Raw genomic sequence first — 21347 nt, 5'->3', positions numbered from 1 at the left:
TAACATTTAAAAATTTGATCTAAATTTTATTATATAAATCTATGATATGTATAAATATGGGAAGGTAGTAGAATGTTATTGTAAATTTATTAATGAGTTTAAAATAATATTTAAAAATATTATATTAATTTAAATTTTTTATTATATAAATCTATAATTTATACTATATATAAAAAAGTGAGATGGGAATATTGGCATTTTTAAAATATCCTTAAAAGTTTTACTTATTTGCAATTATATTTAAATTTAAAAAATGATAATATTTTTATTATTTAAATTAATTTTAAGAGTTAGTTAATAGATTTTTAAATATTTTTTTAATTATTAGTTAGGAATTAAGTGCTAGCTATTATGATTTAGTAGTAGAATTTAACTTAGAAATTTTGGTTAGGGGTTAAATGCGAAGGTTTAGATTTAGGATTATGTTTAGGGTTAGCGATAAGAGTTAAAGAGTTTAGGTTTGCAGATTAAGATGAGGATTATGTTTGAAATTATAATTTTATATAAATTTTAAAAATGTTATTAAGGAACTTAAGGTAAATTAAATTAGAAAATATAATATAAATTATCATTAGCAATTATATAATTATAAAAAATATCATTATTTAAAATATTTAATCTATGAAGTAGAATTAATAGTAAATTTAAATAATGAATCTCATGTTCATTAATTTATTTAAAAAAATTTTTAAATATTTACAAATGTATAATTTTACATTTCATTAATGAAAATTAAGTGTATATGCTTGAAAATTATTTTATAGTTCATGAATCTCAATTCTATTTTGACTAAATAAATTATTAGTATTTATGATTACAAATAATGTATTTAAAATAGTAGTTATTTTTAAGATGATTTATAAGTTTGAATTTTTTATTCCTGATTATTTATTTATGTATGTATGATATATGAGGTATAAAGTAGCAAATCGATCATTAAATGTTTAGTGCAAGTTTGAACTGAAAATAAAATTTAATTTAGTATTTTAATCAATTAAAAAATATAGTTTGATATAAAAATAATATAATTTTTTGATAGAATAAAAATAAAATTTGCCAATTATATTATTGAGAATGGTTAAAAAAAGTAATAAATGATTTCAGTTATGAATTATATTAAATATGAATTATGTGAAATTCAAATAAATTTTACATTTTTTCACATTAAATAATTAAATTCATTTATTACAAATTTTATTTAAATTTATAAAATGAAATTATATCAAACATTAAAAAAAAAAATCACTCAGTGATGAAATGAAATAAAAAGACTAAAGAATGGTTTGGTTAGGGTTAGCGGGAGCGGGTCGGATTGATCGGGAACCTTCCGCTTTGCTCCATTTGCATCCGAGTTTGTACTTGCTCATTATAAAGACAGGCGCGACACGATCTCTTCTCTTCTCCAGTTTTCGCAATTCGGAGCTCTGAAACACTGCAACTTATCCTGCGATGATTCGTGAAAAGTCTTAAGACCCAATCGAATTGATTGATATATAGATTTGTATATATTCCGCTTCTCCATCTGCCTCTTTTGATATACATATATTATCCTTTGACACTACCGGGGCGCCTCCATGGACGAATCATCGAGCCAAGCCCAGGGCCTGGCTGCAGGCGCTCCTCCTTCTGTGACTGTGGATGCTCAATCCCAATTGCAATCGCAGCAGGAAAGAGGAGTAGGAGAAGGCGTGGAAGAGGGAACAACCAAAGAAGTGGAAGAATTGCTGGAGAAGGCACAGAAATTGATAGATAAGATCACATCTTCCCCTGATAACCCTAATCCTACCGTTCTCCACGCCCTTTCCTCTCTCCTCGAAGCTCAGGAATCTTTGTATGAACTCTTTCTTCTGCGTTATATCTTTACATATTATCATTTGATAGTCTCACATTTCATATATTTAGTTCAACAAGTGATAAGTCTGTCTAGATTATGAGATGTTGCCCGTAATGGTCCCATTTGATTTTCATTCGTAACTTTTTATTACTACTATCGTTATGTTCTTGTCATGCAGTCACTTCAATTCAAATACTTCTCTCTTTTTCTGGTCCCTCCTCTCCAAACACCCTTTCATTCATCTCTTCCTAAGCATGAAAAGGTACATTACCTCTGTATACACTTTCATTAATTCACTCCTTCTCAAACGTACAAGTTTTTTTTATTGCAACCCTCCTTACCTTCCCTCATCGTTCCATTAATTACCCTTCCCTCACTGCAACTGAGCCTTGGGATAAGGTGTGTCCATGTAGTGTTGGAAATTCTTTAGGTTTTATCACGTTATTTTTATTCCTATGGCTCAATTCAAGAAGTGTAAATTCTAACTACTTGGATTGGCTTCACAAGTCCTTCGTTCCATTTAAGTGGGACAATTGTATTGCATTGTTCCTCATCTTTACCGTCTAACCAATGTTAAGCTGTATGACGTTGATTTTGAGTACAGTGGCTTTCAATGATAAGTGATCTTAGTTTTGAACTGCAAATGAATTGGGTCCATTTTCGCCCATCCAATAGTATTTACAACCTACATTTTCTTTAGATGTTAAATACTAAATCACTTCATTATTTATTATTTATATAATAATATTTATCTACTTATGACCCATAAATGTGTGAATATATAAATATGTTATGTATAGGTACATGGAAAAGAGTGGACATTCACCTTTTAATAATAATCGTGCTTCTCATAGTATTGGCCGGCTTGGGAACTTAGTGCGGGTAATTAAACTTGGCCTTCTATTTTAAATTTGAGCTTTATTTCCAAATTATTGCATACTTTCTGCTTTGCCTATCATTGTTCTGATCATCAATTTTGGCAGTCTTAACACTAAAGATTTTTCCTCACTTCCTTCTCAGGATAATGATGAATTTTTTGAATTGATTTCTTCAAAGTTTCTTTCTGAAACTAGATTTTCAACCTCTATTCAGGCAGCTGCTTCAAGGCTTCTCATGAGCTGTTCACTAACTTGGATTGTATGTTATCTCCCTTTCAATTTAATTTTATTTCACCTTTTAAGTTTTTATATAATTCTTTAGTTCATGATTTGTGAACTGGTTACAGTATCCACATGTTTTTGAAGAACCTGTAATAGAAAACATAAAAAGCTGGGTGATGGATGAGAGTGTGAAATTTTCTGGTGAGGATCGCTACTGGAAGCATGATTTGGGGAAAAAGGAGGCCTCAGATTCTGAAATGTTGAAGACATATTCAACTGGACTTCTTGCAGTATGTTTGGCAGGGTATGCTTTTACGGCTAAAAAAAAATCAGCAGCTTTTTTTTTTTCCCTCTTTAACATTTATATGTGCAGTTTGTTGATATTGGACCTAATTGTTCTTCATCCTTCTGACTCAGTGGTGGTCAAATAGTTGAGGATGTACTGACATCTGGATTATCTGGAAAGCTTATGCACTTTCTTCGCATTCGTGTCCTTGGGGAGACAAGTACAAACCATAAAGACTCTACTTACTTGATGGAAAGCAAGAATGTATCTTCTGCTTCTTGTGTTAGAGGCAGAGAAGAGGGTAGGGGTAGGGTGCGGCAGGTTCTGGAGGCAACTCATGTAGATAATTCTAAGTTAACAGATGAGAGGGCTTTGGATGATCCCATCAGTGTAGAGCCACTTGATAGGTTACCTGATGGGTTTGGAATGGTTGACTCTGATGGTAGAGACAAATTACAAGGTCGAGACCCACGGGATGGAAAAACAAAATTTGGAGATTTTGATGAGAGTGGGAGAGATGACTCATTGAGATGCAGGCCTTCACGTGGATGGCCAAGGCCTAGAGGAAAGGGAAGAGCTAACGAGTCTGGTTGTGAGAATGAACAGGTTTTGACATCTCTAGGATCTGGTAGCCGATCAGGACAGGGACGAAGTTCTAGAGATAGGAATTTGATGAAAAATTTTGACTTGAGAAGAGAACAAGATGCAAGAAAGTGTCCAGGAACTATCAATCCTGATGGTTTACCTCTGGAGAGGGAGGATTCTGATGATTGCTTTCAGGAGTGCAGAATTGGAACCAAAGACATTTCTGATCTGGTAAAGAAAGCAGTTAGAGCTGCTGAAGCTGAAGCTAGAGCTGCAAATGCACCTACTGAAGCCATCAAAGCAGCTGGTGATGCTGCTGCTGAAGTTGTTAAGAGTGCAGCCTTAGAGGTACCAAACATTATTTTTCTCTTTTATTCTTATTATAGTAGGTGAATTTATATTATGCGGTCGTAACTAATTTCAACTTTATATACTCAGGAATTTAGATCTTCCAACAATGAAGAAGCTGCAGTTCTAGCGGCTTCCAGAGCTGCATCTACTGTTATTGATGCTGCTAATGCAATTGCTCGGTTGGTTGCTTCATATTAATCTTTTTGCCCCTTTTTTATTGTGTATTATGTAATTAGCGGAATTGCTGATGTTTGTTGTGGACTAGTGACAGGAACAGTAACATCAATGATGACTCGGTGCCTGTTGGTGGTACAGAAACAGAAGCACTTGATGATGCTGAAGAATATTTTATCCCTGATTCTGAGTCACTTGCACAGATTAGGGAAAAGTATTGCATCCAGTGCCTTGAGATATTAGGAGAATATGTAGAAGTTCTTGGGCCTGTCCTGCTTGAAAAGGGAGTAGATGTTTGTCTTGCATTATTGCATCGCAGTTCTAAACACAAGGAAGCATCAAATGGAGCAGCACTCTTGCCTGATGTGATGAAGCTCATCTGTGCTTTGGCTGCTCATCGGAAATTTGCAGCTTTGTTTGTGGATCGAGGTGGCATGCAGAAATTGCTTGCTGTCCCTAGGGTAGAACAAACATTTTTTGGTCTTTCTTCGTGCTTATTTACCATTGGTTCTCTTCAGGTGATTACTTTTTTTCAAAAAAAATGTTATAATATTGCTCATCTTTGTGAGGTAATGAATTTGATCTAGTATATATCTTTTTTTTTAATACTGTTGCAGGGTATAATGGAACGTGTATGTGCACTTCCTTCTGATGTTGTCAACCAAGTGGTTGAATTAGCTCTTCAACTTATTGATTGCCCTCAGGATCAAGCCCGGAAAAATGCAGCCTTATTTTTTGGCGCTGCATTTGTCTTCAGAGCTATTGTCGATGCTTTTGATGGCCAGGATGGTTTACAGAAGTTACTGGGCCTTTTAAATGATGCTGCCTCAGTAAGATCTGGTGTTAATTCAGGTGCATTAAACCTGTCTAATTCAGCGACTCTTCGTAATGATCGGTCACCAACGGACGTACTGACCTCATCAGAGAAGCAGATTGCTTATCACACTTGTGTTGCTTTACGACAGTACTTCAGAGCACATCTTCTTTTGCTATTGGATTCTATTCGTCCCAATAAAAACAATCGAAGTGCGGCTAGAAACATTCCAAGTGTAAGGGCTGCTTACAAACCCCTTGACATTAGTAATGAGGCTATGGATACAGTCTTTCTGCAGCTACAGAAGGATAGAAAGTTGGGTTCTGCATTTGTGAAGACTCGATTTCCTGCAGTGGACAAGTTCTTGGGCTTTAATGGGCATATTACCATGTTGGAATTGTGTCAGGTTAGGTGATACATTTTCACACTAATTTCTTGTGTCCATTTGCAGAATGCATGTCTGTCATATCTAAATTGCTGATGTTTGCAGGCCCCACCTGTTGAGCGGTATTTGCATGACTTGCTTCAGTATGCATTGGGTGTTCTGCACATTGTTACACTGGTAAATGACAGCCGCAAAATGATTGTAAATAGCACACTAAGCAATAATCGTGTTGGTATAGCTGTAATTTTGGATGCAGCAAATATTTCTGGTAATTATGTGGACCCTGAGGTAAACACTTCTTCTGTAATATTTTCCTTCATTATTATCATCTTGTCATCGTGATCACTTCTAAAATATTTTCAATAGATTTGTAAGGAAATTTGTAGGTTGATATCTTGCCTTTTTTTTTCGGTTCTCGTACTTGGTAATATTATATACGTAAATATTTTCTTCTATACATTTGCAGATTATACAGCCTGCATTGAATGTGTTAATCAATCTCGTTTGTCCACCCCCTTCAATTAGCAACAAACCCCCTGTTCTTGCTCAAGGCCTGCAGACCGTTTCTGGTCAACTTGCAAATCCCACTGCTTTGGAACCTAGAGATAGAAACGCAGAACGCAGCCAGGGTGAGCTAAGGGAGCGGAATGGAGAATCTAGTGCTGGTGATCGAGGCTCTGCAGCAGTTTCTGCTGCTCGATCCATCAGTAGCACATCACAAACTCCTGTCCCTACTGCAACTTCAGGATTGGTTGGAGATAGAAGAATCTTTTTAGGTACTGGAGCAGGTTGTGTTGGCCTTGCTGCACAAATGGAACAAGGGTATCGTCAAGCAAGAGAGGCTGTTCGAGCCAACAATGGCATAAAGGTTCTTCTCCACCTTCTACAACCACGCATATATTCACCTCCTGCTGCTCTTGACTGCATTCGTGCTCTTGCATGCCGAGTACTGCTTGGTCTAGCCAGAGATGATACAATTGCTCACATATTGACTAAACTTCAGGTAAACACTGAGTTGCTTGTATGTGCAAAATTTTTGCATGTGTAGACAAACATATATATATATGTAAATAATAAATTATTTTCCAGCAAAATATCTAGGTTATTTTTTTATTGGTTTAATATTGGCATATTTCTTCCAGCCTATGATAACCTTATTTTGTTCCATTTGCAGAGTAGTTTACTTTTGTGTTATTTTTCCTGCCATGCGATCTTTGTCATTGATATTTTAATGACAAACAATTAAAAAAGTGCCATTGACCTTTTAAACAAGAAAATCAATGAAATTGTAGTATGGCTCAAACAATTTGGTAATTGCAGTACTGATATCATTTTGGTATTAAAGGTTGGCAAAAAATTGTCAGAGCTAATTCGAGATTCAGGTAGCCAAACATCTGGAACTGACCAAGGCAGGTGGCAAGAACTTACCCAGGTGGCGATTGAACTAATTGCGGTATTTTTCTTTAACTTCTATGATGCTTAGACTAAAGATCTTTATTATATCATTTGCGGCAATTGTTCTGTGTATGTTTCACTTGTGCATATGCCTTTTTTATTTATACATATAATCTTTGGTTTCTACATCGAGTGAGGCATGGTGACATGGAAAGTATGAATGCTTAGACTTTTAGATGTTATGTGCTAATTGACTTAATGTAGCACTCCAGTTGATGGTACATAGTGGCCAGCCACTCTTTTCAGTCATATTATTTGCTTTTTCATATTTGATATGAAGATCTATCATTTTTTGCCTTGAAATTAACTTTTGCTATTTGTATTCTGGATCATGCAACTCAGTGGTTTTATATGGTTGCAACGATGGTATGCCTTGTGTCATGTGCTGTTCTCCATTTTAAAGGCTAGCCTACTGGAAGGTAACCAACAATTATAAAGCAAGAACATCCTTATGTCCCACTGATGTGGGATTTGCATAACATCCTCCCCACTGGTATTATCATGCCTTGTTGTGCCAGCTGCATACTCAAGGAGGAGAGGGCCTCACCTTGATCCTGGCATCTCCCTGAGGTCCCCACACAAGTGAAAAGTAGGGTTTGCTTTGATACCACTTGTCGTTGGAGGCATCCATCCCCAAAAGGATAACCTAGTAGGAGGTAACCAACCCATTTATGAACCTGTGACCACTACTGTGTCCAACTGATGTGGGGTTTTCTGTAACCCTCATGGTCTTGTGGTAAATCCAATGTTCTCATTCTACCATTGAGGATGAGAAGCCTCATAATTCCAGAACAATTAAGTTGGTGATCGTGATGTTCTTTCTTTCTCATCAAATTGATATATATAACTTGAGATGTTATGCGACACATACACATAAACATGCATGTGCATACAACACGTCTTCATATTGTACATGGGTATTCTGCTAAAAGTTCACACTTGATTCAATGCAGATGCATGGCATTGTGCACTGTGTGCCTCTATTAGTTTTTCTATAAGCATTGAAGAAATTAGACATTTATATTCATAAATTCTGAATGTAATCTTGCGAGGATTTGTCTGAGAACAGTGTCTGTTGCATCAACTCACACATATGCATAAAATATGTCTTTTTGGTTCTCACTTGTGTATTCTGCTACGTAATTCACATGTGGTTCAATGCATGGCATGGTACGGTGAGTGCCTTTATTGGTTTTTTTTTTTTAAGCATTGAAGAAAATAGATATTTATATTTATAAATTCCGAATGTAACCTTGTGAGGATTTGTCTGAGAACAGTATTTGTTGCATCAACTGTTTCCTTTACCTGCTTCTTTTAGGTACATAGAAAATAAAACACTTGCTAATGAAAATATGTGCTGGTTTAGTATTGTGACCTGGAAAAAAACTTTTGCTCCTTGTGTTTTTATTTATTATATTGTTTATTTATTTAATCTGTATATGCCTGGGACATTTTTGTTCAACCATTTACTCATGTTGCAGATCGTAACAAATTCAGGGCGAGCCAGTACACTGGCTGCTACTGATGCTGCTACCCCTACACTAAGGCGCATAGAAAGAGCAGCAATTGCTGCTGCAACGCCTATCTCCTATCATTCTAGGTACTTCAGTAAATCCTTGAAGTACTGCACTTGTATGAATCAATAATTGCTCTGTCCTTACTCTGGTTTATTTGTTCTAACTATTATATTTGCACTCATGGAAAATCCTCAGGGAACTTCTACTCCTCATACATGAACACCTTCAGGCTTCTGGTTTAGCTGCAACTGCTGCTACACTGCTGAAAGAGGCTCAGTTGACACCTTTGCCTTCGCTGGCAGCTGCATCTTCCCTCATGCTCCAAGCCTCCACACAAGAAACTCCTGCAGTTCAACTTCAGTGGCCCTCTGGTCGAACACCTTATGGATTTCTATGCAACAAATTGAAAGCAAGTGTACATGAAGATGATCCCAGCTTGAGATGTGACTCAGTTTTGTATTCAAAGAAGAAACCAATTGTTTTCTCCCCAACTTTTGGTTTACAGTCGAGAAATCATTGCGTGTCCCATGATTCCAGTCAATCATCATCCAAGAAGGCCTTAGGTGGTTTGAAACAGTTTGCTACTCCTGGAAATTTATTAGAAGCACCATCGGAATCCTTGCCAAAAAATAATCCTGATACAGAGTCTTTATGTAAAACTCCAATTCTACTTCCAATGAAACGGAAATTATCAGATCTGAAAGATATTGGATTTGCTTCATCTGGGAAGCGGGTCAGCACTAGTGAGCATGGACTTCGGTCTCCTGTTTGTTTGACTCCCAATGCTGTGCGTAGGAGCAGTTTGTTTGGAGATGCTATTGGGTTTTCTACTCCTAGTTCTAATTTGAGGGATTATGGTAGATCAACACCCAGCAGTTTGGTAGATTATGGAGATGACAACCAATATAGTAACTCTACCCAGCTTGGGCTTGCAAATGATCACCAACCAAGCAACTCAGAGCGATTAACTCTTGATTGTATTGTTGTTCAGTATCTGAAGCACCAGCATCGCCAGTGCCCTGCTCCTATAACCACTCTTCCTCCACTTTCTATCTTACACCCTCATGTTTGTCCTGAACCAAGAAGGAGCCTTGATGCCCCATCAAATGTGACAGCTAGGCTTGGTGTTCGTGAGTTCAGAAGTATATATGGTGGGGTTCACGGAAGTCGCCGGGATCGCCAATTTGTTTACAGCAGATTCAGGCTGTTGAGAACTTGCAGGGATGATGCTGATGCCCTTTTGACATGCATAACTTTTCTTGGGGATTCATCTCATATTGCAGTTGGCTCTCATAATGGAGAGCTTAAGATTTTTGACTCCAACAGCAATGGTGTTCTTGAGAGCTGCACAAGCCACCAGTCTCCTTTAACACTTGTTCAGTCATATCTTTCTGGGGAAACACAACTGCTGCTCTCTTCAAGTTCTCAGGATGTGCGCTTGTGGGATGCCTCTTCAATCTCAGGTGGGCCTATGCATTCACTTGAAGGGTGCAAGGCTGCAAGGTTTAGTAATTCTGGAAGTTTATTTGCAACCTTAACAACTGAGGCAGCTCGACGAGAAATTCTCCTCTATGATGTCCAAACCTGTCATGTGGAATCAACCCTATCAGATACAATTTCGACTTCTACAGGTCGGGGGCATGTATATTCCCTTATACACTTTAGTCCTTCAGATACAATGTTGCTTTGGAATGGGGTCTTGTGGGATAGGCGACAGTCTGGTCCTGTTCATCGCTTTGATCAGTTTACTGATTATGGGGGTGGAGGCTTTCATCCTGCTGGGAATGAGGTATGCAAAATCATGTTGCTATCATGTGAAAATTCATGCTAATATTTGTTTGTCTGAGTGCAAGTGTTCTTCCTAATCGTAGATAAATCTTCTTTGTTTGGATTATTTTATTATACTTATATGCCACGTAAATAATAATAAATATTATTGATACAAAAGATTTAAAATTTTTCACTATTTTACAAGTTAATTTTAATCATATATGCTCCGTACTTGCACTTTTAAGTATTAACTTGTACTATTGAATAGTAACAAAACATTAACAACATTGTAGACAATAATTTCTATTTTTTATTACATTGATATGGTTTCTTATATAGAAATTTATAAAAATAAAGAATCAATAAATATGGGACATGTTGCAATTTCTATTGAAACTAGTGGTAATATAAAGAAGTTGTGATTTTTTGCACCAGGTGATTATAAATTCTGAGGTTTGGGATCTTCGGAAATTTAAGCTCCTTCGAAGTGTACCGTCACTGGACCAAACAGCAATAACATTTAATGCATGCGGTGATGTAATTTATGCAATCTTGAGGAGAAATCTTGACGATGTAATGTCAGCAGTTCACACCCGTCGAGTAAAGCACCCCCTATTTGCAGCTTTTCGCACTGTAGATGCAATCAATTACTCAGAAATTGCTACCATACCAGTAGATCGATGTGTCCTTGATTTTGCATCGGAGGCAACTGATTCCTTTGTTGGGTTGATTACAATGGATGACCAAGATGAGATGTATTCTTCTGCTAGGATCTATGAGATTGGTCGGCGGAGGCCAACTGACGATGACTCTGATCCTGATGATGCTGAAACAGAGGAAGATGAGGAGGAGGATGATGAAGATGATGTGGATGTGGATCCCATGTTGGGTCCAGACCTGGACGGGGATGGGGACAGTGATGCTGATGATATAAGCAACGAGGATGATGATGATGATAGTGTGAGTGAGCTTGATGATGAGGATGATGGGGACTTCATTATGGATGATGTAGACTTTGATGGGGGAGCTGGGATACTGGAGATTGTGGCCGAGGGAGATGAGGATGACGATGATGATAGTCAAGTGGTTGAATCTTACAGCAGCAGTGAGGAAAATGACTTTGTGGATAATGGTTTTAATTATTAAATATTCATTTTCTAAATCTAGGCACTATCTTCTAAAGGACGACTCCAAATGATGTAATATTTTATTTTTCTCCCTTGAATGCAATTATAATCAATTTAGCCTTTTTAAACTGAGGATCAAAATGAGTTCTTCAATGCTTTTAGCTTTAGGCTGATATTTGTTAACCGCTACTATCACTAATGTGGAGGTTGTTGTCACCACCACCATTATCCATATCACTCTGCCAACATCGATTGGCAATTGCCACCTACATTCGTTTGAAATCAAACATATAACATGACCACTATATTACATGACATGACATAACTTATATTATATTGTATTACAAAACATAGTGTTAGAACTTTTATTGACTATTTATGCCTGGATCTCATATGAATGAGAATTTGTATCTTGAGATAAATTATGGTGATGAAAATTATAATTAGATTCTTTTACTTTTTCCATATCACTTTTCTTTTTTAGATGTTTATTATTCATTAGTTTCCTAACGTTACCCCTATTTTATGTTTTTTTTTTTTAATGAACTAAGGTGTAGTTATTATAGAAATAATTCCATTCCAATAGTAGGATACAGTTCTCAGTTTCAATTGGACCCACAGAACCCACACAGAATTGAAGTTGAGTTTGTAGTCATTTCACCACAATAAAACTTCCCTTTTCTGCTCCACCGAGTAAGAGAGGCCTCTCCCCTCCATCCAGCTGTGGGCTCCTCTTTCCACTCCCCTTTGTCCAAATCCGGCGAGTAGGGTTCAGTAGCCTTCGAGGGATGGCTACGGTTGTTGTTGACATCCTGAAGCCCGCCACACCTGCTTGTTTTTTGTCTTCTCACCATCTCCTTTTTTGGTCTTTCTTTGTTGTAAATGTAGGTGCCAGTTGAGTTATGTACTTATTCTTTGTTTTCTGAGCATCGTACCGTCTGTTTGTTGCCCTTTTTAGAGTTTGTTGTGTTGAATGAGCTATCATGCTTGTATGACACCTTCACTGCGGCGGAAGGAAGGCGGCACTTCTCCTTATTGATCAACTGTGTTAGGATTTTCTTAGGTTTGGACTTGTGGACCATTTTCTACTGTTGATCTTCTTAGCCATGGGCCTGCTTGCTTCTTTTCTGATTTTCTCATGTAATTGCGCTTCGATCACTTTTATTAATGCACTTTGATTTTGGAGAGAAAAAAAAAAAGAACCCACACAATCATAGTATTGTCTTTCGAGAACACAATCTTATCCCCAAGAGGGTGGGCATCATCTTCATCTGTACTTTGTCTTTTATCTATGGTGTCATGATAATTTATAATTTAATATAAGAATTTGGATAAATTATTCAATTTTTTTTAATGATTCAGTTCTATTAAAAAAAGATATTACGAAACGTTTAACGTTTAAACGCTTTTAACTAATTACATGAATTTTTTATATATATGTATGTTTTAATTAATTAAAGTTATTACTTAATAAATTAATCAATTTTAATCAAAACTAATTTTGAAATTTCGTTAGAATTTTAAAATCAAGCAAATTAATATTTCATCGTTCTATTTCATTAAAATTATAATTTACTGTATTTCAATCTATTAATATTATTTATTTAGAATATAGTTATAAAAGAAAAGCATAATTATATAAATTATGTATATTTACCTTTCTTCAAAATATATCGAATGATAAAATTTAGAAATATTATAATTTATATTAAAATTTAACAAAAATTAAATAAACTTAAAAATTAACTGATAGATTAAATAAATAAAAATTTAAAGTGGTTTTAGCATCTTCTCTTGTTTATTATAAAAATTAATTAAGTGAAAAGAAAAAGACAAGTAAAAAATTATTTAACAAAAAATAAAAATACATAGAAAAGAGAATAATAATAATAATAATTAATTCAAATTTAATAACTAAATAGCTAAATAATTAAAACAATTAAAAGTATATAAAAACAAAATATTAAAAATATTGAAAAAAAGTATGAATTTATTTAAAATTCAAATTCTTTTATTAGTTTAACTACTAAAATTATTATCTATTTGAAATTTAGAGTTAATTGCTACTCCTCCCACTATAAATAATATAATGTTGGTTCATAGTTTTAATGCAATAAAGCCAACTGGCCAATTAGACGTTTGGAATTGAAAACATAAATTCTAGCCAATTAAGCTCTTGCAATTTTGTTTTAACTATATACTGTTTCTAACAAAATTATAATTAAAAGAATTTATCAAAAATGGAAAATAATTTCAGCAAGACTTTCCAGCGTTGAGCTAGCCATAAGGAGAAAAAATGTCATAAAGAACAAACTACAAAGTAAAAAGCCAAATCAAAAGCACATCTTGTTACAAAAACACTTGAAGCAAAACTATAGCAAATCTCTCTACCCTATAATCAATCAATAGATCCATCAACTGTAATCAGGCACGTCTAATTTTAACTCACCAACTCCCCTGATGTTGGTCTTTCAATTACTTCCTCATTCTCCGAACAAGCTCTAATAGGGCTGCTGCTGCCACTAGTGGAATTGCTGGTCTTGTTTATTGCTTCAGCATAACCTCCAGCTATCAAATTACCCGAAGTGGGGGAATTAAAACCAGAAACACGGTCTTCTGATTGTTTTGGCTGATTCAGGGTATGACAATGTGGGCAGTAATAAGTAATGTAAGGAAAATCCTCCTTCCTGGCAAGCCCTGTGGCAAACAATAACAAGCGATAAAATTCAGCAATAAGCACAATAATTGCAGTGTTGCATGCCTTTGTAAACATAAAATTGCAGATTGCTAGGGATTCGTGATGCTGTTGCAATAGCAGATAATAAATGGAAGATCAGTTTTCACCTAACTGCATGAATCAATAAACTGAAAATCACAAGACCATGGTCCACTCACCATTGTGCATGTGGCAGTTTCCACATATCAGTGCATATGACTGCGTAGGATCCTCACCCACAAGTAATGCTGCTAATCGAGCAATCCATCCCCCATCATGCACAGTAGAAGCCTGTAGATTGTCATGCTCAAAGACAAGTTCATTATGCTCAGGAAGACCTTCACCTTGTGCAGCGCCTAGCATTTCTTCATCAGAATGAAACGCTGAAGCACTCCCTGCACTACTGGATCTAGTGTGCACTTGCTTTCTGTTTCTAAGGCTACTCATTTGCACCAACTCAACATCATTACTCTTCCCCGTTGGAATATTAAGCTTAGCTTCATCTTCCACATACACTTGCAAGCCAGAATCAGCACCCAACTTAGATGCGAGGACAGTTGCAGCAGCTGCCTTTGCTGCTGGATCAGAATCATATCTCTGCATACACCCAGGTTTAAACTATAATTGGAAATTCACAAACACAGTACAGTAAATTTGTAAACATGGCTCGTAAAGCGCAGCAAGTAATATTTGTTGTGAAGGATAATACCCACTTGCTAACACAAATGTCCCTCCATTTTTAAAACTCAGTTTAATTCCTATATTTTGACCCTATCAAACTAAAGGTCCTCCATCCAACTTTTTGTTAATTATCTGAGAACTATAATACCTTACATAATATATTACTTTTTTATCTTTATATTATGTCAACTTAACACTTATCTCCCTTGATTTTTAAAAAGATCTATCCCTGTAAAACTTTATCAAAAGAAAAAAAAAAAAAAAAAAAAAGAAAAAGAAAAAGAAAACCTGTTTTCAAATATTGATAGAGAATCATCAATTTGACAAAGTCAAAATACAATAATTCAACTATTGAGTTCTACAAATAGAGAGATACAAGTGTTAATTTTGATATAACTCGGTAATAAAAAATTAATTTAACCAAAAAGATATCACTATATCAGCATTCTATCATTTTCATTTCTATCGCCTGTTTTTTTCTTCATCCAAGGGCTGAATGTTAGTGTTCACTGTACTATTTGAAAAAAAAAAAAAAAAGGCCTGCAGACTTCTATCTTCTGGACCTCCTCAGCAACCTTTTGAGACATTGCCATATCAATAAAAGTCCCACTTTTAGTGAGTAAAGACTATTATTTCCCAGCTCAAACACATTAATTTCCCCATCAAAACAACTCAGATAAATAAGAAATTCATGCTATGAGAAAAGTTGTGCCAAATTGGCTCACTAATTCCAGCCAACAAGTTTTGAAATCATTTCCTCTTCAAGTTTCAACAATAAACTCTATTAAAAAACAAAGAAAAAAGGATGCCCATCCATCCAAACTGCATCGAGGTTGGATTATGTTGAAGACAATGGTATAAGAGTCAAAGATTAGAGTTCTGAAATTTCTGGGCTGAAAGAAAAAGGGATTTAAGCATAGTTTATGGATGTCAGAAAAATAAAAAATGAAAGCATACGTGAAATTAACAGAGAGGATATCTGCAGGCCTACAGCAGAATAGAAATGGTACTCTACTTATAGATTCATCCTTCATACTTTAATGGAAATGCTCACCAACCAAGACTATGAAAGTAAGGAAATATTCACAACACGGGAATGAAGGTCAATTTGCCCCCTAAAGTTGGCACGTCAAATTAGTTGAACCCAAATTTTTCTGCATAAAACACATGCTTTAGGCCCTCACTGTCAATTTGAGTGGACAAATCGATCTTTGTTCCCTAAAAGTGCATGGACGGATTACATGATAGCATAGTCACCACAAAATTCTATCACACACCAGTTAATTCCATACTCAACTAAAAGCAAAAATATGAACCAATGAAATTGCAATTCTATAAAAACTTGGAAGAAGGCCATTAATCATACAAATAAGTCCCAAATTGAAATACTATTTAGCCTGGACTATGTAATATTCCCCGTCCCATAATTTTTGTTCATTTTGTTTTTCACGCATATTAAGAAATACAATTTGTTTTATTAACTTTTCAAGTATATCTATCTTAAATAGATTAAGTTTTATTAAATACTAAAAGATATTTTGAAAGGTTTATTGGAAATAAGATAAAATGAAGGGAAAATTACTTTTTCATCCCTAAAGTACAGTACAATTAATGGACCACTCTATTTTTAGAATCCAACGCTCTAGTCCCTCAAGTTTAATTCCGTCAAAATTAAAAGTCTCTCCTGTCCATAATTATGTTAAGTCAATTATTTAAGCTTGGTCAAAAGAAATAGATTAAAATATTGTTCCAAAAATACTCTTATCAATGATAAAAATTACTTCTTTAAAATTTCAAATCCTCTTCATCCCTAAATCATGTTCATCCCTCTTAAAATCACCAAATCATGTTTATTATTCATGTCTGGACAAATGGGATGCTTGATCATCTTCATCCTTTTCTCGAAGCGAGATGATGAGCGACGCGAGATGCACACAATGGAGAACAAGGAGAGATACGAGCAATGAATAATGTCAATTAGTGGGTGATGTGCAACTACACGGCAGATAACACGAGCGACAGACATTGGATCGCCTAATAGGCGACAACAGACGTTGGATCGACAAGCGACGACAGACGCAAGCAGCAGGAGCAACGGATGCGAAAAGAGCGATAGATGATAGATCGGTCGACAATGGGAGGAATACATGCTGCGAGTGATGATCGACGGTGAGCTGTAAGAGACGGCGAGAGATAGCGATGGGAGCTACAATTGATCTATTGATTTTTTATTTTTGATTGTTTGAATTCTATCTATTTTGACTTTTGTTAGATTGTTGAGTTTGAATCTTAAATTTGTTGAAATTTTATTTTGTTTGTGGAGATTGAGATTTCAGCTATTATTTTTATTCATGAATAACCTGTTGTTCTAAGTTCTTCAACTCTGAAAATATGAACACAAAGAGAGAATGTGTTAAGAATAAAGAAAAAGAAGAATACAAGGGTAGTTTGTTCATTTCTCCTTACACTAACAGCATCTTTGACATAAGGACTATTGATTTTGACAGAATTGAATTCTAGGGACTAAAATGTTGGATTCTAAAAGTAGAGGGACAGATCCATTAATTATGTTATATCTCAGATACGAAAAAGTAATTTTCCTTAAAATTAAATAATGTTATAATAATCAATTTACATGTTACTATAGTCTAAAAAATAAAAGTGGATAATAAATTTGGGACAACCAAATAAGAAAAAATGGATAAAAATTATGAGACGGATGGAGTATTTGCCAATATTGAATTTGCATGTCATCTAAGATTTCAACACAAGAATACTCAAATTAACAAAACCTAGAAGAAAACACAGTAAGATAATCTTTTTCTGTGGCCATATAAATAATTATACATATATTGTTAGTAAGAAAAACACAGTAAGATAATCTTTTTTTGTGGCCATATAAATAATTATACATATATTGTTAGTAAGAACTTTCAGAACTGTTAGAATTTTAGCTTAGGATTATATTGCTGTGAAATCAATTCAGATAAATGCCAATACTCTGATAGAAGTTTAATTGGGAACCAAACATATAAGTGAGATGACTTCCCCATTTGGGGAAGGGAAAGAAAAACCTTTAATTGGACTCAGATTCAACTAAGCACTGAAAGAAAGAAGGGAAAAGGAAAATATTTTCTCAATTCATCCTTGACTAACCTTAGAGCTTCTCACCCCCTTTTTCACAGCATCACTGCACGCCATGATTAGAAAACTAATGCTAATAAAAATTAGTGTGCACATTGCTCAAGCATCTGTGATCTGTAATTTGAACGGGAAATATCTAAGAAATTACGGACTGTTTGTTGAATTTCATTTGGTTTCAAACCAGTTCTTACCCAAAAAGAGTTCTCTAGCTAAGTTCACAGGCTCTAGGTTGAAGATGATGCTGTATTTTCGATTTCATCATTTATTAACACAATAAATTTTCTACATGCCCATTAAGTTCAGATTATTATGAGCTTGCAATGAGAAATAAAAATATTCTTGCTTGACTTGGCTGGGTGGAGTATTCTATAGGACAAAATTGTAAAAATTTTGAAAATTATTAGGTTTAATTGGTAAAAGAAAAAGAAATGGACTGCAATTGAACAAACACTCAAAAGTTTGGGACTTCTTTTCTTTTTTCAATGTATCAAAATCAAATTACTTGAAAAACTACAGAGAGATAAAATGATGCCTGCTTAATGCATCTAGGCTAATGTCTGAGTAATAAACTATAGAAAGAAACCTCACCCTCAACACACATTATTGCACTTGCACATACACAAACACACAAATAAAAAAAAAAAAAAAGGGTCCAAAGATAGTTCTATGGAGCACATAAAATATTGGGCCAAATAACTTGTTATTGTAACCTGAATGAGTTGCTGTGTAGTGTAGTAATTTGTCCTCTCTTTAAGCTCATCAATTTTTGCTTGCCTCTCAGCCTGCAGCCTTTCTAGAGTTTTCTGATCTTTGCGCTCACCTGCATGAACATGTAATTTAAGGATAACTAGTATGACAATCCTACACTTGACAGACAGTAAAAAAGTCAAGAGTAAAAAGCTTTGACATATCAATTTGTAATTAGGAAATCAAAGATATGGGCAGGCAGACACATAAATCTTAGATCTGAGCACTGATTCCTTCTCTTCTAATAAAAATAATTACCACTCATTTTTTTTGGTCTCATGTATTTTTTGGACCGGAATTCAGTTTCATATTGCATATATTGGGCCTAGCAGCACTAACACATAAGTTAAAGCTTTTACTTTATTTTTAACTTCCGTTTTAGGGTTAACATATTGCTAATGTTGGCTATACATTTAAACCTTTGAGACTAAGACCAATTTCACAAACTAGTTATGGTATTTAAAAGTATAAAAGGACAGAAAGTCTAATTGAACATGAGATTTCCAGTGCTAAGTTTAGACGCTTACACATCCTTGCGAAGCTCACAAATGCTGAATAAGCAAGGGAGGATAGACCAGGCAAAAGAAACATTGGCAAAACTCGAAATGCCCTCACCTTCCAATTCAAATCCATTGATCTAGTAGTCATTATAGCATAGCCTACTGCAATTACCTGGATTTAAAGAACAATAATAGTAAGAACTAAAAAGGGAGACTGACACAGAAGAATGGATAGAAAACCAACTTTACAATACTGTCCTTCAGTCAAATTCAAACTGGGAAGTAACAAATGTCTATATCCGAAATGATGAAACTCTTACTAATGTTGTATTGAACAGGCTAAAACGTCAAAGGTTAATTTATTATCATCTGGTACGCCATACAAGGATTTCCACTAGAATGATATAGGAGTTCAATAGATATCAAAGAGCTAAGTTGTGAACACATATTCATGAAATTGTAAATTTGGAGTAGGTGGCTGGAAGCTGCTAAACAGAAACTGGAGTGACTGAGGTAAATTGGAAAGAGGCTACAAAGATTGACAAGGACCAATATGCGTAATATGTTACTATCAGTAAACATCAGGCTCTAGTCCAACACAAGAATATCACCAAACTAAACTATACACTGTGGTGCTCTCATCATTGTAGATGAACATTTGAATGTATCGCACCAGAAGTCCAAGAGTTCATTGTAAAGGAACGAGGAAAAAAATATTATTTTTATAAAAAAAAATATTACAAAAAAAAACACCTCAAAAATGACAGAGAAAACAATGAGATGCCTGGTCATCTTCCTCCAGGTAAGTGATCTCCTTTTCATCCTAGATAACACCGCAGCTTCTTCCTTAGAAATATTTTGCAGTCTCTTCTCAATATCGTCTCCATGGAATCTAAAAATGCCACTCCAGATGCGAGACATAACGCCCTTGCGCTTCTTTTTATCAATTACTCTCGGTTCATTCTTTTCACCCTCTGCTATGGCTTTGTCCTCTGCCATTTTGTAGCTTGTTTCTCGTTCTTCTTCTTGTTCTGCTACTAGTGAACTATAAGGTTTGTAACTGTATATTAATTATATGCAGGCAGAGAAAATTAGGGAAAAAAATGCTACTGAAAATAAAAAGAAGAAGATCCAAAGACAAAAATGAAATCAGAAAGGAGAAAATTATAAGATCTATAAATACCCTGAAAGAAACGGATGGGAAGTTTATCTATCAAATTTTCCGGGTAGTAGTAGCAGAAGCTCCACTTTGCCTCTTCAAATGTGGCGTTTTTTCAGATCTATCTGGAGATATAAAACAACCCATCAAACTCCAAGCCGCAGATGGGACTTCGGAGGAGGAGACAACACCAAACAAATAGACAAATTACGGTAATGGTTGAAACAAAACAAAACAAGATCCAAGATGAAATCAGAAAGGGGAAAATGATAATATCTATAAATACCCCGAAAGAAACGGATGAAAAGTTGATGTAGCAAATCGTCCCGGTTGTAGTAGCAGTGCAGAAGCTCCACTTTGCCTCTTCAAATGAGGCGTTTTTAGATCTGTCTGAAGATATAAAACAACCAATCAAACTCCAAGCCGCAGATGGGCCTTGGGAGGAGGCAACACCAAACAAATCGGCAATAGTTACGGTAATGGTCTCCAGACTTTGGGTTTATTTTTCGCACGTAATTTCCACTTTGCTAACAGCAAACCATAATTTTGGTGGGGGTGGGAAGCAAACCATTAATAAATGCAAATGCAAATCTGTCACCAAACGTGTAACCTACTCAACCATCCTCCAGACCTCGATCTGCTCAAAATTTATATGAAATTTTATTTATGAGTTAATAGTAAAAAAAAATCTGTATTTTTAATTTTATTATAACTATATTTTGTATTTTTTATTAATTAATATCTAATTTTTTAAAATTATTTTAATTATATTTTATTATTAAAAATTAATAAAATTATCAAATCACTCATAACATATTATATTTTTAAATTTTAAAATAAAATTAATAATAATTTAAAAATTTAGAGTAAAATTATAATAAAATTAAAAATATAAAATTTTTTTACTAATTATTTATTTTATTAATATTTTTTAAAAAAAAATAAAAAAATTAAATTAAATTTATAATTTCATATGAATTATATATTTTTTTAGCCATCTAA

The 21347-nt window shown here is 34.8% G+C and overlaps 2 protein-coding genes across 7 annotated transcripts; one reads left to right on the top strand and one right to left on the bottom strand.

Annotated features, from left to right (window-relative positions):
* Positions 1-1332: 1332 nt before the first annotated feature.
* Positions 1333-11526, top strand: LOC110603656 (DDB1- and CUL4-associated factor homolog 1). 3 transcript variants are annotated; one of them, XM_021741474.2, is made up of 14 exons: positions 1333-1831; positions 2635-2716; positions 2927-2971; positions 3060-3238; positions 3352-4153; positions 4244-4335; positions 4422-4848; positions 4948-5550; positions 5635-5817; positions 5996-6532; positions 6875-6982; positions 8466-8584; positions 8697-10290; positions 10707-11526. In XM_021741474.2, exons 1-14 carry the CDS (start codon positions 1575-1577, stop codon positions 11415-11417), a joined length of 5739 nt encoding a protein of 1912 aa, XP_021597166.1. In that variant the 5' UTR covers positions 1333-1574; the 3' UTR covers positions 11418-11526. The 3 variants fall into 3 exon arrangements, with proteins under 3 accessions (XP_021597166.1, XP_021597165.1, XP_021597164.1); XM_021741473.2 differs by having other exon boundaries at positions 2855-2971; positions 4428-4848; XM_021741472.2 differs by having other exon boundaries at positions 2855-2971.
* Positions 11527-13628: 2102 nt separating this feature from the next.
* On the bottom strand, positions 13629-20943 carry LOC110603786 (uncharacterized protein At2g24330). 4 transcript variants are annotated; one of them, XM_021741698.2, is made up of 7 exons: positions 20632-20943; positions 20370-20470; positions 19940-20231; positions 19214-19358; positions 18650-18759; positions 14294-14711; positions 13629-14095 (listed from the first exon to the last, which is right to left on the bottom strand). In XM_021741698.2, the coding sequence occupies exons 3-7, from the start codon at positions 20183-20185 to the stop codon at positions 13839-13841; spliced, it is 1176 nt and encodes a 391-aa protein (XP_021597390.1). In that variant the 5' UTR covers positions 20186-20231; positions 20370-20470; positions 20632-20943; the 3' UTR covers positions 13629-13838. The 4 variants fall into 4 exon arrangements, with proteins under 4 accessions (XP_021597390.1, XP_021597389.1, XP_021597391.1 ...); XM_021741697.2 differs by having other exon boundaries at positions 19940-20246; positions 20370-20515; positions 20632-20901; XM_021741699.2 differs by having other exon boundaries at positions 19940-20246; positions 20632-20901.
* Between the last annotated feature and the right edge of the window lie 404 nt (positions 20944-21347).

Source organism: Manihot esculenta, chromosome 16 (genome assembly GCF_001659605.2).
Source record: "Manihot esculenta cultivar AM560-2 chromosome 16, M.esculenta_v8, whole genome shotgun sequence".
NCBI lineage: Eukaryota > Viridiplantae > Streptophyta > Magnoliopsida > Malpighiales > Euphorbiaceae > Manihot > Manihot esculenta.
Note: the sequence above shows the minus strand (reverse complement) of the source record. Positions and strands in the feature narration are given on the sequence as shown.

Excerpts from the sequence above, each read along its gene's own strand:
- LOC110603656 (XM_021741472.2), top strand. The coding sequence starts at position 1,575 with ATGGACGAATCATCGAGCCAAGCCCAGGGCCTGGCTGCAGGCGCTCCT. Across the intron at positions 2,972-3,059 it reads GCTGTTCACTAACTTGGATT|TATCCACATGTTTTTGAAGA; the intron begins GTATGTTATCTC and ends AACTGGTTACAG. Across the intron at positions 4,336-4,421 it reads GCTGCTAATGCAATTGCTCG|TGACAGGAACAGTAACATCA; the intron begins GTTGGTTGCTTC and ends GTTGTGGACTAG.
- LOC110603786 (XM_021741698.2), bottom strand. The coding sequence starts at position 20,185 with ATGGCAGAGGACAAAGCCATAGCAGAGGGTGAAAAGAATGAACCGAGA. Across the intron at positions 18,760-19,213 it reads TGTGAGCTTCGCAAGGATGT|GTGAGCGCAAAGATCAGAAA; the intron begins GTAAGCGTCTAA and ends ATGTTCATGCAG. Across the intron at positions 14,096-14,293 it reads AAACTGCCACATGCACAATG|GGCTTGCCAGGAAGGAGGAT; the intron begins GTGAGTGGACCA and ends TGTTTGCCACAG.